Genomic DNA, 15,895 nt, shown 5'->3' with positions numbered 1-15,895 from the left:
CCTGGGTCCTTCCATGCCTCCATGTCTCCCTTGGTGGGGTACAGACACCTGGCTCCAGGCAGGACAGAGCACGGAGCGCTCGGAGCTGACCCTCCGTTGTGTATTTACCCCCGAGAAGCTTCGGGACTTGCTTTTTGCTCATGTTTTTCACCCTTTGCTGCAGCAACATTGGCATCAGCGCCTCCCATTTATTTCCGAGACCGTGCAAATATCAGCGCAGCTACCAGAAATCTGTTTAATGTGAGGTGTCTTAACAGGTGGGATGGCAGGAGAGAGATTTGAACCAGCACACGCGTCGAGCTGCACCCGATTTGCGTTGGATTTTCCTGTTCTTAACCAGTTTTTGGGACCGGTGCGGGCGCAGCCCAAGCGACAGCAGCGATTCCAACCGTGCCATAAACATCCCCGGAGACGTATTTCAGTTTGCAGCGGGTGTTGTTGTCCCAGTGACCTCCCCGTCACCCAGGGATGACAAACAGCCCCAGCAGCGGGGCCAGGCTGGCTCACGGGTGTTATTCCAGTAAGGATGCGATAAGATAAGGGGGTTCTCCTCCCCAGCTCCCCGAACTCTGCCCCCACCACCTGTGCACCCCAGCATTTGCATGTTCAAAGCAGCGCCGGGAGCGAAAGGCACGCGGTAGTTTGCCAAATTACGGAATTTCTGCCGGTGTTACTGGGCGGAGGAGGAAGCGCGGGACACCCCGGCTCTGCCTCCCGCTGCCACCAGCATTTAAATGTTGGGAGCCGTGGCTGGAGCCAGATCTGTGCTCGGGCTCCAGCTCCCAGGCACGGCGAGTGGGAAGATGAGCTGCAGCAGGTACCCGGTGGATGTGAAGGCTGTTGGCTTGATGCAATGCAGAAAGCAGAAGGTACTTTCTTTTGTTTTTAATATTTTTTCTTCTGTAAGTATTTATAAATAGGGAAACTAGAGGGATTTTTGAGTTACCTTTGCTTGGGGTTAGAGCCTTGCGACCCCAAGGGAGGGGTCTTTTGGATTTGTTTTTTAATGGGCTTAATAAGAAAATGGTTATTTTGCATTCTGCTGACTTTATGTTCACAATGTCAGACATTTCTTCAGGTTTTAACAACAATTACCCACTTGGGACCCTAAAGTTAAGGAAATAGCTAACGTTTAATTTAACTTTTTAACGTGACAGGCTGGCAAGCCTGAAGCCAGAACCAAACCACAGACCCTGGCAAATGCCAATTGCCTGAAAACATCCAATATCAAATGGTGTAATTTTAAAAAACTCACTTCTTTTCCCTTTTATTTTTCCAGAACTACATGATGTTTGTGTCTTGGTCAGATCAGAACAACATTCTCATTTACCGGACGTTCGAAGATTTTAAGAGGTTCCACGTAAGTGAATCTCTCCTTGAAAACAGGATTTCCATGCCGGGGAGGGGGGAAGGAGCTCAGCCACGTGTCGGGGGAGTGGAGCATCACTGTTTTCTCCTTCTCCTGCCTTTTAGAAAGAGCTGAAGAAAAAATTCCCCATTGAGAGCGGCTCCCTCAGGAGATCTGACCGGACAATACCCAGGTTTAAAGGTAAAGAGAACAAATCCCTGATGGCCCAAAAAACACGACAGAGCTGTCAGCAACTGGTGACACAGACTGTGGTCTGTCTGACCTTCCTCTGGAACAGATTAACAGCTCTGCTGCTCCATTACATCAATGTGCTTGAGTCTATTACTGACTTAAAATAACCCAGACAAACATTTTAATATAGAGAATTGCACTTGGGAAATTAATATGACATTTAAATATTGGTCCAGAGCTCCTCACAAGATATACATATGGAGAAAGATAAATTCTAGGATATTAAAAAATTGTGTTGGGCGCTATTAAACAGTGAGAGGGAAGCACAGAGAGCTGCTGGCTCAGCTTCTTGCAGCCTGGGAAGGTTGGTAGCCAAAGGCACCCGTGTGCCCTCAGAGGTGCTGCTCTCAAGGCATCCAATTAAATTGTTGTCTTACACCAGCTTTGCCCTCGTTGTTTTAAAGATGCAAATGTGAAGCAGAGGAAGAACGGGAAACCCAACAGGTGCCTGGAGATACTGAAACTGCTGGAAACTTATTCCCAGGAGCTGCTGAAACTGGATGCTAAAATCTCCCGTGGTGAAGACGTGATTCAGTTTTTCAAGGCGCAGCCCCAAGACCTAGATCCCTCCTTTCCTGAAGACAGGTATGAAATCACAGTTGTGGTTTTTGTTTGTATGTGTCTGCACGGAACAGAAATGTTACAGAATATGGGTAGAAGAGGAACAGCAGTTACCTACTGCGGCAGCAGAGCAGGGCAGTTCTGATGAACGCTCCAACGCACGCATCTCCTCTTTTCCTGATGCCTGAGCTTTCCTTAGCTTACTTCATACACGATTTTATCAAAATTAATACCAAACTCAGCCTTCCATGTGAGCTTTCAGTGAACCGATATTAAACCTTGCCTTCCAGTGTTGTGATCATGCCATCAGAAATGGGAGGGGAAAAGAAAACGCAGCGAGGGCAGCGGGGCTCCTCCATCACACACCCCCAGGCTTCGCAGAGCTACAGGTGCATCGAAACCTTTGAAACCAAAGACACGAAGAACGAGACTTTCAAAGTCGCTACGAAGGAAATCATCGAAGTGTTAATCAAGGACATGACGGGTATGTTCGAAGGGGATTCTTCGGTTTCGGGGAGGGATGATGGCAATAGATTCAGAGCTCAGCAAGTGCCAAACCAGCAGCATCTCTTACCTGGATTTACACGAGAGGGAGGAACAGTGTCAGCACGGCACGGGCACCGAGCTGCTCTGCAGAATGTCCCTCCCGTCTCTCGTAGCAAAGGAGCCCCTACTCAGGGATTACAATCATCTGTCTACTTACAGCCTGTTAAAAAATCTATTTCGCTGTAGGGTGGTGGCTAGTAGAAAACGCAGACAAGCAAATAGCCTGGTTCCCGGCCTCGTACCTGGAAGAGATTGACATCCACAAGGACATCCAGAACACCTTAAGCTCAAACGAGGAGGGTAAGTCTGCTTCCGCTCCCTGGGACACCACATTCCTCCTGGAGAAAAGAAAAATAAAAATGTATAGTTCTGCAAAAAAACCTCCACCGCTTTAACCACGGCTTGGAGCCCCTGCCTGAAGCTCTGACTCTTCTGATCAGCTCTGCCGCCAGCTGTGGGGCTGAGCAAACCGGCCCCTCACAGGGACACTTGCCCTGCAGCTCTCGCTTGCTCCCCAGGGCTGCTGAGCCTGCCCGTCACAGGGATGGGGAGATTTTTCTCTGCAAGGCAAACCTGACCTCCCTCTTCTCTCCGCAGGCAGCCTGTACTTTGTCGCGCGGGCCTACGAGTCTCAGAAGGCAGACGAGCTCTCGCTGAACAACGGCGTCGTTGTGGAGGTGGTCAGGAAATCCAACGACGGCTGGTGGCTGATCCGGTAAGGCTTTTCTGAAGCTCTCGTTCCCTGAGGCAGCTGGTTACCTGTTCCAGGTGCTTCTTGCCTGCTCCTACCCATGGAGGGTGCAGAGGGGCTCCCCAGAGCTGTCTGCCCTTGGCCAGGGACAGTTTTCCACTTCCTCACACCCCACGTACAGCATTGGACCAAGTCCTCACCCGCTGCCCACGAGTGCTTTGCTCCCTCCCCGTGGTCTGGGCTCGGAGAAGGGCTGTTCTCAGTGTTGCTTTCCCTCCTTCCCCCTCAGATACAACGGCCGTACTGGGTACATCCCCTCCCTGTGCCTCCAGCCCTACAGAAATCCTCACCACAAGCTCCAGACAATCATGAACTGCAGGCTCAACATCTCCACCCCGAACCTCTGCCCCTCCCCGACAGCTCCCCAGCCGTGGGACGAGGCCGTGGCAGAGGGCAGGGTGCAGCTTTGCTCACGTCTTGACCAGACCGGAGAGGACACGATCTCTCTGAGAAGCAGATCGAGGTCTCTGCCTAGGGCCACCTCCACCCCAGACCTGGTGTCTCTCAGCTCGGGGAGCAGCAGCGAGCGGGACAGCCAGCTGAGCTGGAAACCCGATTTGTCAAGATCTCTGCCTGAAGTGGAGCAGCCCAGGAGCTCTCCCCTGGGGCACGCCTTGGCCTCGCACCGCAGCAAGTCTCCACACCTCACCCACAAGGACAGGAACGATTCCGGCTTCGTGGAGTCATCTACAGCCAACCTGAGTTCCTCCTTCACTGACCCAGACTTGGCCACTTGTGTCCCCAAGGTACCCGTGCGCCCCTCAGCCCACGAGATCCTCCGGAAGTGCAGCCCCGTGACGAAGCGAGCCGTGCAGCAGTCTTCCTCCCGGCCGACCCTCCAGGCTCTGCTCCCTCTCCCCAGCGTGCACTAATGCCCCCCCAGGGAGAGGGCGCAGCCCCAGCCCTGTGCCAGCACCACAGCCCAGAGCCAGGCCCCCTCCTCGCCAAAGTCCTGCAGGAGCCATGGGCAGCGGCACAAGGAGCATCAGGGCTTGGGAGCGTCACCTTCCTTTCCCAGGACACAGTTAGATCCTGACAGAACACACCAGCAGACGGTGCCTCCCTGGGGTAAGAGGCAACTGGCACCGAAAGAGTTATTTGGAGCAGATTTTGGGGTTTAATATCTGAGGAGTCACTGCAGCTGGGGATCTGGCAGCTCCCGGCTTGGGGGGAGGCCACTTCGGATTCACGTAGCTCTCTCTCCAACAGGGATTTATCCTGCAGTCTAATAAACGAAAATTTCACCACTGTCCTCGCGTTATTCCCCACACTGGGATTAGCTGGTAGAGTCCTGCAGCTGCCCAGGAGAGCTACAGCGTGAAACCCAGACAGAAGCACCCAGGAAACCCAGAGTTACAGTTATTGGGGTGGGATGACGTAGCTGTGTCAGTGTTATTTATCTGAAGCCTCTATTTTATTTTATTCTTAGATTTTTGATGGTTGGGACTTTGGGGTTTTCGTAAGTTACATCAATTGGGGTAGTGGAGAACTGGCCGTCAAATACATGAACTGGCTGGATCTGCTGAATCTGCTAAAACAGCTAAACCAAAAAAATCTTGGCTAGAAACCTCCCCTGGGACTGTTCTCTACAGGGACGTCTGTGCACAGAAACAAACCCGAGGGTAGCACAGCTCGTTTCCCAACTGCGAAAGGGACCAGAGCTCATTCTGATGAGCAAAACTTTCCCCTTTCAAGGAGAACTCACAGTTCCCGAAACTCACGGCAATTCTCCTCCTAAACTCACTTGTTAGAATTGAGTTAGAAAAACAGTTAGAGGAAAACTTAGGACTTCTATGTAGACTGCTGCCTTTAATTTTAGTTATCCTCCCAGGTATTTGCTAATTTATTTTCTTTTTGAAACAAGCAGTTTAACTGACTAGTGCGGTGTTTATGTTCTCTTAAATTTTATATGTTTTTGTCTAAAATAAAACACAGGTAAATATCTACAAAGGCTGCTTGTATTTCTTATGCTTTACAAATTTGCTAGCTGGGGAATTAAAATCGCTTTTCTCCTGCCACCGGGAACTAACTGCGTGGGTGGGTCCAGGTGTGAGCAAATTAAATGTTCGGACACTGCTGCACAACGTGCAAGGCCGAGCTGGGCTTTGCGATACGACTCGACATTCCAGTAGCATCTCTCAACTCTGTAAAGTCTTGATGGCCCCAGTGAAGACCAACGGCTTGTTCAGAGCCAGGTTCTGCCTCTTCTCCAAACTAAAGTGTTGTTTAAAGTGTCTGGGCCTGAAAATTCAGGGTGTGAAGATAGAGAGGGAAAGCACAGCTTGGGTAAAGAAGCAACCCTTTCCTCTCGTTAAGCACCAAAGGGAGACAGAACACTGGACTCATTTTAGAAATTCCAACTTAAAAAATTTATTATAAAGTACAGGGACAGTCCAGTTGCTGTACCTGGCGGGAAAACAGTTCACACTCTCCCCTCCGGAAAGAGCAACTGGTGGGAGGAGAAAGGTCACATCACATCTTCCTGCTGGGACGCATCTGCCAACCTCATGTTTTGCCACATGAAATCGATGAACATGGAGGCCTGCAGCAACCGGCTCAGCCGCTGGAAGTGACGCTCTGCAAAGAGACGGACGCGACGGTGAACACTACGGCAGAGAAAGCTGGCCAGAACAGGGTGCAAAAATCTCTTTCCTCTCTATAAAGTGCTAGAACGGTTTGGGCTGGAAGGGACATTAATGATTATCTTGTTCCAACCCCCCTGCCATGGGCAGGGACACCTCCTGCCAGACCAGGTTACTCAAAGCAGTGTCAACCTGCGCCCGTGTCTCACCACCCTAATTGCGGAGAATTTCTTCCATATATCTAATCGAAATCTACTCTCTTTGAGTCTGAAAATGTTACTCCTCACCCTATCACCACACTCCTTGACAAAGAGCCTTTTCCCCTTCTCTGCTGTTAGGGCAAAGCTAACAAGGGAACAGTCACCACAGGGGAGACCCTGGACTCACCGGTGTAGGGCAGCAGGGACTCCACGGCAGATTTAATGCCCGAGTACTGCAGGAGGGTGTCCGGCGCTTCGTGCTTCAGGAGGGTTTCAATGACTGCTTGGGCTTCGTGGCAGTTCCGAGAGTTTGTGTTCCACGTCACCAAGAAGGTTAACACAGCCTCTAGGGAGGAAAGAAATCTGTACAGGCCAGCGTGCAGGAGATGCCGAGTTAGAAACAGCCTCTTCTGCCTCACGGAGCCGTTCAGCTCCTGCAGACCACAGCTCACACACCCAGAGGGGCGGAACAACCACGCACAGAACCGCTTCTTGAGACGTCAGGGGGACGTCCTAAACGAGGGGGCGGCAAGGGCAGCAAAGTCGCTCGCAGGAGCTCAGAGCAGCTGCCGGCGGGCACCACGAGCTCGGGGTAAATGCTGAGTCTGGGGAGATTCTTTTATTTCAGTTGAGAAAGCAAGTTCCTAACCCAAATGGTTTTAGCACTTAAGCCATGTCGCAACAAACCTTTCTGGTCCTTCCGGAGCCGAACAATGTTCTCTTCCAGATGCTTTCTCCCATCGGTTTCCTTGAGGATGGCTGCAGGAAAAGAGAAATGAAGAGTCCATGCAAGTGTCCAGCCCATGCGCTCGTGTGGGCTGAGAGCAGGTAGAGACTGTTCGTTAGCTGGGGTGATTTCCCTTTGGAAAACGGGAAGAGAAAGGGAAAACAGGCTTTCAAACAGTCAGACTGCTCTGGAAAGCAGAGAGGGCAGAAAAATGCCTTCAGAGCGTATCAGGGACTCACCTTTGACCACCATCAACACCGTGTGAGGGCGATCCAGAGAGATTGCCAACCCTAAAGCTTTGAGGTATCTTTTCTCATGAAGCAGGTTAGAAAGCTCTTGCTCTCTGGAAAACAAAATCGGGGCCGACACAGTGAGACAAATATTTAGTTGGTGGAAAAAAAACTCCACAGTACAGAAAGCAGCAGGTTTGACAATAATCACATACAGAAATCGATAGTGCTTGCCAACGCCTCAGTGCTCGCCTGGTGCAGGTAGTTACCCCGGCACACTCGAGGGCTCCCTGAACTATTCAGTGAGGGCTCAAGCAGCAGAAAACGAAAGCAGGTTTCAGCAGTTTCACTTTGCTTGTCGTAGCAGTGCACAAACGCGAAACCAAGCAGTTGCTAAGCTGGCAGTACTACAGCAAGGCCTTGCAGGAACTAATGATAAACCATAAAGTAGAAGAGACTGTGCCTCGACAGCCCCTAAAGAGCTAAATGATGAAATATTCGGATTAGATGGAGGTGGATATCTCTAGGTAAGGACAGTGTCAAGGGAAGGAGTTTGCCTTTCAACAGCTTATGATTGCACAAGATCAACTTACTTTACAATCTGCTCCTCCTGCTTAGCTTGAGCTTCTTTCTCTTCAATTTCAGTGACATCCTATAAAAAAAACCACAACAGAACAGAACTTTGTCAACTCTTCCTTTACCACAGATGAATTTTCAGTTACCCATCAAGTGATTGTGAGACCAGCACGGCCAAAACTCCACCCCAAACCGGGAAGATATGCCGAGACCCAGTATCAAAGTGCAAAAAACGAGTCATGAATTGCCTAGATTGGAAAAGACCCTTAAGATCATTGAGTCCAAACAGAGGGGAACACCCGTCACGCCAGAACAGCAAAGAACAAGCTGCTGGGAGCCTGAGTTCTCCAACTGCTTTCTGATCACTAACCCAGAGAGAAAACACAGAAGAGCCCATCCTGTACCTTCCACAGCATGACGCAGGAGTCACTGGACGCCGTCACAACCATATCATCTTGCTTGTTAGAGTGAAGGCCCCAGATTTTATCTTCGTGACCATCCAAGGTTTTCACACACTCATTTGTTTTAATTGTCCAGAGTTTCAAGAGACCATCAGAACCGCTTTTGGAAGAGAAAGGAACACAAGATGAATCACTGGAGAGAATCACAGAATGCTTTGGGCTGGAAGGGACCTTTAAAGGTTATCTAGGCCAACCCCCTGCAGTGAGCAGGGACACCTTTAACTGGAGCAGGTTGCTCAGAGCTCCAACAAGTCTGGCCTTGAATGTCTCCAGGGATGGGGCCTCCACCACCTCTCTGGGCAACCTGTGCCAGGGTTTCACCACCTTCACAGTGAAGGACTTCCTAGATCTAGTCTCACTCTGTTCCACCTCAATGATCAGATAAACTCGCCCCTTGCCTACACCCTTTAAACAGGAGCAGAATTAAGCACAAGGGTCAAGGGTGAGATGCACCCTTAGCTCTGCCTAATTACAACATCCATCACCAACCCAGGAACTTCACGGCAGCTCACAACTCCAGCATAACCGGAGAAGAGGAAGAGGAGTCAGCCCTCACGGAGAGCTTGCCATAAACATGGCATCTCCCCATCTGTCTTTCCAAAGCTAAATCCACTGCACAACACTCACTTCCTTCTCATTGCTGGTATCAACTAAGAGATTTTTCTTCTGATGACTTTTGGCATCTTCCTCTAGACTCGTGGTGCAGCCAACCTACCTGCTCAGCAGCTGTGTTCCTCGGCTCACAAAAATAATCTTCAGCACAGAGGCATCATGACCTTCGAAGGTCTGGAAAACAGAGAAAGCTTGAAAGCTTTAAAGCTGTTGCCTTTTGAGAGAGTCCTATTTCAAGAGGGTAAAATTTATTCCCAAAAGATCACTTGAGCAGAGGGCAGACCCTCCTGTGCTGGAGCTTTGCGTGCACCTCACAGACCCAAGCTCCTGGAGAACAAGGCTAGACCTGAATAGCTCCTCTGTCACAGTGGATACATCGCCACCCCTCAGCCACGCTCACTGGCACCTGCTTTTCTAAAACAGCCTTAATCAACCCCTGTCAACACGCAAGAGGCAGCGTGAGTTCTCGTTACCTTCAGACAGCTGAAGTCCCGAAGACCCCAAAGCTTCAGGGTCCCGTCTGCTGAAGAGGTGGCCAAGATCTGATCCACGGGGGAGAACTGCACACACCAGATGCCGCGCTTGTGTCCGGTGAAGACCCCCAGCAGGGAGCAATCGGAACAGGACCACAGCTTGGCCAGCCTGTCCTGCGAGCCCGTGGCGATCAGCTTGTCATTTGGAGAAACTGCCACGCTGTTGATGTCCTGCAGAAGTCACACCAGCACAGGGAGCACATTAAACCTTCACTGTAGCTGTCAGACAGGTCATAAATGTAGGAAAGAAAGACTGAAGTACTAAAGGCACATTCTAATGTCAGGAGGAGCTTTACCTTGTCATGACCCCTCTCGGTCACTTTTGCATGGAGGGTTTCTGGACTGGAGATCGAGGCTGCTTTTGCTCTGGAAGTGAGGAATTCCGGGATGTCCCAGATCTTGATCGTGCAGTCCTGGCTGCTGGTCACTATGAAGCTTTCTTTCAGCCTGAAAGGAATAAAGACGTAAAGTCTAAGGAAGCAAAACGGTGGCTTCCTCTTCACAAAAAAACACAAACCCAAAACTGCCTTCTCTTCCCCTACCAGGATCTACACATTCAGTTACTCTGCTGAGATGTGAAACAGCACTTTCATGTATTTTCCAAGCTGCTTCTCATTTTATTTAGGTCCCTGGGATAGCCTCCAGCAATTGAGACATGAGCCAAGAGCACTGCTAGCTCTCCTCATTCACAGACAAAGGTATGGGGCAGCTCTGGAACAGGCCAGCTGGGCTTCCAGGCTGTCAGGCAGCACAAAGAAAGAAGGAGAGCGGATAAACACAAACGCTGTTCAAGCAAGCACCTTCACAGACACATTCCCTCCACTCCCAATCCTCTCCAGATCACTCAAGCTCTATCTGGCAACTGATCCAGTTGCTGCTCTTTTTAAGGCAAACTGGAGTTAGACTGACAAAAGAATGCAAGCTTCACAACTTACAGATAGACAGATGTTCAGCCAAAATCAACCAAACAAAAATCAGTCTTCCTTCAAACTCGAGCAGCACAGCAAGTTGGGACCAAGACTGAGAAACAGCACGGCTCAGAGGCAGGCATCCACCGGAACATTCCCCCCGGGGATTGGCAAAGCAGCCACGACTCGTGCTTGAAAAGGGGTTTTCATTTTGTCTGATTTTCATTACCTTGAGCAGGAGACGGCGCCTACCCCATGCGCGTGCCCCAATCCTTGGGCAACACAGGTCACTCGTCCGTCTTTGTTCATCCGCCAGACTCGAAGGCTTTTGTCCTGGAATGGGAGAGGACAGAAACCGCTGTTCTCTTTTGACAAGCCCTGTGCATTCACCGCATCCACGAGCCTGACTATTCTCTTATTTTCAGGTTTGAGCCTTTGCCTGCACTCATCAGAGCCAGCGAGGGCAGACACGGCTGAACCCAGGGTGCTGCAGCCCGGGATTCCAGCGTGCAGGTTTGTTTTGGAGCATATCAGGGCAGTTGGCACCTTTTCTTCCAACACTTTTAACACACAGCTCCCCACCAGTCTCAAACTAATGACATCTCTGAACTCCAATGTAAGAGCAAGATGCTTGGAGAATGAGACATCTCCTCTCAGGCTAATAAAATACAATCATTCCCATTTCCCCAGGGACAACATCAAAAAGGGGAAGTGAAAGAACTTCATATTCAGGGGACGCAGCAGGCAGGCATTCTGCCTGAACCAAATCCCTTTCTGGATCACCAAAAAGGAATATGACAGCTCTGCACATAAAGATGACTGAAGATGAAGCGTTTCATTAAATGAAGAAAACTAACAGACCTTAGCGCAGCTGACGAACATCAGGCCTTTTCTGAAGACATCCAAAGCAAGAATTGTTTCTAAGCAGAAGAAAAAAAAAACCAAACCAAAAGAACAGCTGGAAGCAAAGTAATACTGAAATACGACAAGAGAAATGTGTGAATTAATGAGTCCACTGCCCGAGGAGAGCATCGGGACACAACACGCCCTCACTCACTATGGAGTGACCGGCTGCTCACGGCATCGGTGTGAGCCTGTGACTCGCAGCCATAAATCTGAGATCAGAGCTCGTGCTCACACCCTTCCATTTGCTGCCCCAGAGAGAAATCAAGGTCTCCAGGATCCCCATAAGAGCTATGAGAGAAGCTGAATAAAGAACCACTCACACATCACCCACTCAGGCACACGTAAGAGCTGACCACACACACCTGTGTGCCCATAGAGGATCTGGCAGTCCGAGGTGGCCAGCTCAAACACTTTCAGCTGAGGGCTGTTGGTAGCCACAACGATGTGAGAATCCCCAGGCCCCAGGAACTTCACATCCAGAACCTCATCGTTATAACCTGCAAGCTGGGGGTGGCACAACAGGAACAGTTCAGTGTTACCATTACCCTTCACTTAATACCACACATAAAAACCTGGTTTACACCTAAGCTGGAGCCCAGGATTTCCAGCCAGGACCATTCTGCTTTCTTTTTCCTACGTTCATGCAATATTTCCCCAAACAATCCCACCAGTGAAATCAGCTCTCAAGCTTGTAGCCAAGGACCAGCTCAGGAGACAAGGGCACCCCTGGACAAAGCTTTCACCACAAGCAGAGCTGATCCTCAGGTAAAGGTTAAAAAAGAGGAAAAGAGACAATGAGGGTTGTTACCTGCTTCCTGAGCTGAAGAGTTTGAGCGTCATAGAAAACAATGTTGTGCTCCACAGACACCGTGACAATCTCATTTCTCTCGGGCACAAGCAGGCACTGGGTGAGGCTGCGCTCGCTGGCTTCCTCCTTCAACTCGAAGGGCACCGGCTGGGCATACACACAAGCAGCTGTGGCAACGTCCCAGACTTTCAAGACTCCTAACAAAACCCATGATATAAATTACCTGCCAGAGCCACTGCTTTAGACAGTGATTACCCAAAGCGTATAAACCAAACCCTGGCCTTGCCTGCCGGAAGAAGCCGGACAGCTCTAAGGCAGGACTGTGAAGCGATCCATCACGGTGGCGTGAAGGACCACAGAGTTTTTCCTCTTTGGTCCCAACCAAACTTCACTGCAGTTTGAAAACATGCCTAAAGCTCCACAGCATGCCCGAGCAATCCAGCTCAGCCACGACTGTCAGAAGGACCCAGAGGAGAGGCTCTGCTCTCCCACCCTCAGCAGTTCAGCCCATGGCTCTGCCACACCACAAATGCATGTCCCAGGAAGTGACAACGCAGCACCTTAACCACTGCCCTTCCTCTGACCTCAAACCTGGCAGCAACATGCCAGGACACTCACCTTTGCTGCCAGCTGTGACAAAGTGCAACCCTTGTTTCTTCACACCCAGCTGAGAGAAATCTCCTTTTCCAGGTAACAAGACAGCAGCTTCTACACTCTGAAAGAGAGTTGGCCAAAAACCAGCTGAGCACGAGGAACCCGAGTCCCGTGTCGGCAACAGGAGCTGTGCACCAGCCCGACAGACACCACGCTCCGCTGCTCCAGAGCCCGTAGCCACCAAGGGCGGGCAGGCAGAAACAATGAGAGAATCAACTTTTTACATGCCTGCCTTTCCTTCCTCCTCCAGCACCGGAGGCAGCAGTGGCATACATTTCCCCAAACTGCCCAGTCACGACCACACCAGGCAAGGAAAGAAAGAAAAACAGCTTTAGACACAGCGTTTTAAGGCCTCTGGAAACTACAAAGGAGCGAAACCTGGTATCATAATGTACAGGAACCTAAAGAGGGACAGGTACTGTAGGACCGTGACCTAAAAACTGCAAAGGATCTCAACGGAATAAACAAAACAACTTCACCTCATAGACAGGGACAGTCCGTTTGCTCTCTCTGGTTTTCAGGTCCCACACCATGCAGATTTTGTCACGGCCAGAACTGCAAGTTAAGAGACCACTTTCAACACAAAAATCCACTCAACGCAGGCTCCGAGAACTCAAGTTCCAAGTGCTGCTTTGGAACTGTGGGAGGTCAACACCCCTCTGAAGAGGCCCACGAGAAAGGAAACACCAGCCATCCATGCAACAGCACAGCACATCGGAGCCACACAGGTGCTGATCCCCTCAGTTACTCCGTTTACAGTGAAGCAGAGACTGAGCACCTGCAGCAGTCCTTCTCCTCAAAGGAAAACCTTCCCGGACCCCACAGAAACACCCCCTCGCTGGGAAAAGGTGATGAGAACAGCAGAGAGAGGTGAAGCCTCTGCAAGGTTTTACCTAAGGAGCGTGTTTCCATCTGCAAACGCCAGCGAGGTGACGGCGCTGAAGTGCCCATCCAGCACAGCCACACACTTGCTGGAATTCAGGTCCCAGATGCGGATTTTGTAGTCAATCGAGGAGGAGAAGAGTTGCAGGCGGGAGATGTCAGGGTGAAACTCAACCAGGCTACACAGAAGGAGATGTACTTGAGCAGGACAAGAATAAACTAGCCAGCACACGGGTATTAGCTCAACATTTAAGTAAATTTTTCCACATTTTTCCACAAGACAGATCAATTGATAGAGATTTGTAATAGCAATTTCTTTGTAGAAGTTCCTTCCTCTGACACCTACCAGGAAAACTTACAACTCTAAGTACACCAGGTAGCGAACACAGACATTCTGTTTAGAGCCCAACAAACTTCTTGACAAAATCATTTCCTCCCTGGGTTCAGCCGGATCATAGCCCTGCTCCTTCACTAGGAGCAGAATCAGCAAAGAGAAGAGCCCAGAACCTGCTCAGAACTGGCCTTTACATTCTCTTAACTCGAGATTCCAGCGCCCAAGCACGGCACTAACACCAGCAACGACTCGTCCTTACTGTACAACTCCTGAAGATCCCTTTAGGTTGTGTGTGCAGTACTGTTTGATCATATCCCAGATCTTAATGGTGCTGTCGCAGCCACCTGGGGAAAAAAGAGCAAGACGAGAATGAACTACAGAGGAGAGAGACACAGGAAGTCCAGCTTCCCAGGAACTATAAAGCTTCATGAGTTGAAAAGGCAGCAGAAAGGAAAATAAATGCAACAACAACCACCCACAGCAAGAGCTCACGGAGCACCTTACGCTTCCAGAGCTGGGAAAAGCCTCACTGCTCATGGGCAAACCCAAAGTGCAATTAAGTTATAGGTCCAAGAGTCCCTGTTCTACACCAGGAGAAGCATGCCGCATCATCTCACAGACACCTGATACTTATCAGCATTTTACCAATTACATTTCACACAGAACGTCAAAAGGATCCCTTGTTGTCTGTCGAGAAATCATTTCTAAGTACAACTTCTGGGTTTGTCTGGACTCAAGGTCTGTCTGGCTGAGCGAAATGATCCAAAACCAGAAGGGCCATGTGGCACCGTCCCCACCGCGTGACAGCAGAACGAGACCGTACCTGTGGCTAACAGCGTTGACGTGGAGTCAAAGGCCATGCTGGCCACCGGCGCCGTGTGCACGGCTTTCCACGTGCGAACACACTCGCTCTCTCGCCACTTCCACTGCTTTAGCAACAGGGCCCGGCTCCCCGTCACGAGCATCTACACAAAAGCAAGGCAAAGGAAGGCACAGTTAGAGAAGGGAAGCACAATGAACTAGAAGCTGGATTTCAGGGGTTTTTTTCAGTGCCTGCACATGCCACATGCTCTGACACTTGTGAAACTGAGGCTCTCAGTCCTCCTCTGTGTGACTTGAGCCCAGGAGGGGAGAGCTCTGGAAATGCAGGGAGCTTCTAGGTGGAACAGCCTTCAGTGCTCATTGAGGCCTGACAGAGCAGCACAGAGAAACACAAAGCAAACACATACCTCATCATCAGGGCTGAGAACAAACGAAGTGATATCCTCTTCATCATCCTGTGAAAAGCAAAAGACACAAAACCAACGGTTAAACCACTCATGGAGCGCTCTGGCATCTCCCTTCTCTACAAGATTCTGCTGACACTGAGCACAAGAGCAGCTCCCAGCTGTGCTGAGGGACAACACAAAGCACATTTACCCACGTCCAGAACCATTTTCCTCCTCCCCTTCTCACCCTCGGCAGCTTTGGAACAACCAGCCAGCAAGAGCAAAGGGCGAGTGTCAGGAGGATGGAGCCAGACTCTTCTCAGGGATGTGTAATGACCGGACAAGGGGCAACGGGTGCAAACTGGAACTCAGGAGGTCCCACCAAAACACGGAGAAACTTTTTTCTCTGTAAGTGTGACAGAGCCCTGGCCCAGGCTGCCCAGAGAGGGTGTGGAGTCTCCTGCTCTGGAGACTTTCCAACCCGCCTGGACGCGTTCCTGTGGGGCTGCCCTGGGTGACCCTGCTCTGACAGGGGGTGGCACTGGGTGATCTCTGGAGGCCCCTTCCAACCCCCAACATTCTCTAGTTCTGTGTGACAGCAGCAAAGCGCCCCAGGATGGCCGGGAACCCCTCGGCCTCTTCCCCCCCAGCCCGGGGGCAGAGGCTGGGCCTCCTCACCTGCTGGAGGCTGTGCAGGGCCCCGGTCTCCACATGGATGACGTTCAGCCTGGTCCCACAGGGGCACAACATGAACTGCCCGTCACGGTTTATCTGGAGAAAAAGGGAAGGGGAACCCGGAGCGTTACGGGACCGGGA

The 15,895-nt window shown here is 50.7% G+C and overlaps 2 protein-coding genes across 2 annotated transcripts; one reads left to right on the top strand and one right to left on the bottom strand.

The window, feature by feature from the left end:
* Positions 1-822: 822 nt before the first annotated feature.
* NOXO1 (NADPH oxidase organizer 1) lies at positions 823-4,330 on the top strand. The gene is made up of 8 exons (XM_009877236.1): positions 823-869; positions 1,280-1,360; positions 1,474-1,549; positions 2,005-2,185; positions 2,452-2,645; positions 2,894-3,007; positions 3,305-3,422; positions 3,688-4,330. The coding sequence occupies exons 1-8, from the start codon at positions 849-851 to the stop codon at positions 4,328-4,330; spliced, it is 1,428 nt and encodes a 475-aa protein (XP_009875538.1). The 5' UTR covers positions 823-848.
* Positions 4,331-5,754: 1,424 nt separating this feature from the next.
* TBL3 (transducin (beta)-like 3) lies at positions 5,755-15,850 on the bottom strand (the record flags this gene model as incomplete). The annotated part of the gene is made up of 20 exons (XM_009877235.1): positions 5,755-6,035; positions 6,428-6,586; positions 6,928-6,999; positions 7,207-7,310; positions 7,791-7,849; positions 8,178-8,334; positions 8,950-9,020; positions 9,320-9,550; positions 9,676-9,826; positions 10,517-10,620; positions 11,149-11,207; positions 11,556-11,697; positions 12,002-12,198; positions 12,620-12,716; positions 13,135-13,210; positions 13,549-13,716; positions 14,131-14,215; positions 14,695-14,836; positions 15,101-15,148; positions 15,758-15,850. Coding segments are annotated over 20 exons (2,325 nt in total), but the record flags the coding sequence as incomplete, so codon positions are not given.
* Between the last annotated feature and the right edge of the window lie 45 nt (positions 15,851-15,895).

Source organism: Apaloderma vittatum, unplaced genomic scaffold (assembly GCF_000703405.1).
Source record: "Apaloderma vittatum isolate BGI_N311 unplaced genomic scaffold, ASM70340v1 scaffold17239, whole genome shotgun sequence".
In the NCBI taxonomy this organism is placed as follows: domain Eukaryota; kingdom Metazoa; phylum Chordata; class Aves; order Trogoniformes; family Trogonidae; genus Apaloderma; species Apaloderma vittatum.
The sequence above is the reverse complement of the archived record's forward strand: the minus strand, read 5'-3'. Positions and strand labels throughout refer to the sequence as shown.

What these genes read in the sequence shown, in the direction of transcription:
- NOXO1 (XM_009877236.1), top strand. Translation starts at nt 849, where the DNA reads ATGCAATGCAGAAAGCAGAAG. An exon ending in TGCAATGCAGAAAGCAGAAG is followed by an intron (nt 870 to 1,279) that starts GTACTTTCTTTT and finishes TTATTTTTCCAG; the next exon opens with AACTACATGATGTTTGTGTC. An exon ending in GTTAATCAAGGACATGACGG is followed by an intron (nt 2,646 to 2,893) that starts GTATGTTCGAAG and finishes ATTTCGCTGTAG; the next exon opens with GGTGGTGGCTAGTAGAAAAC.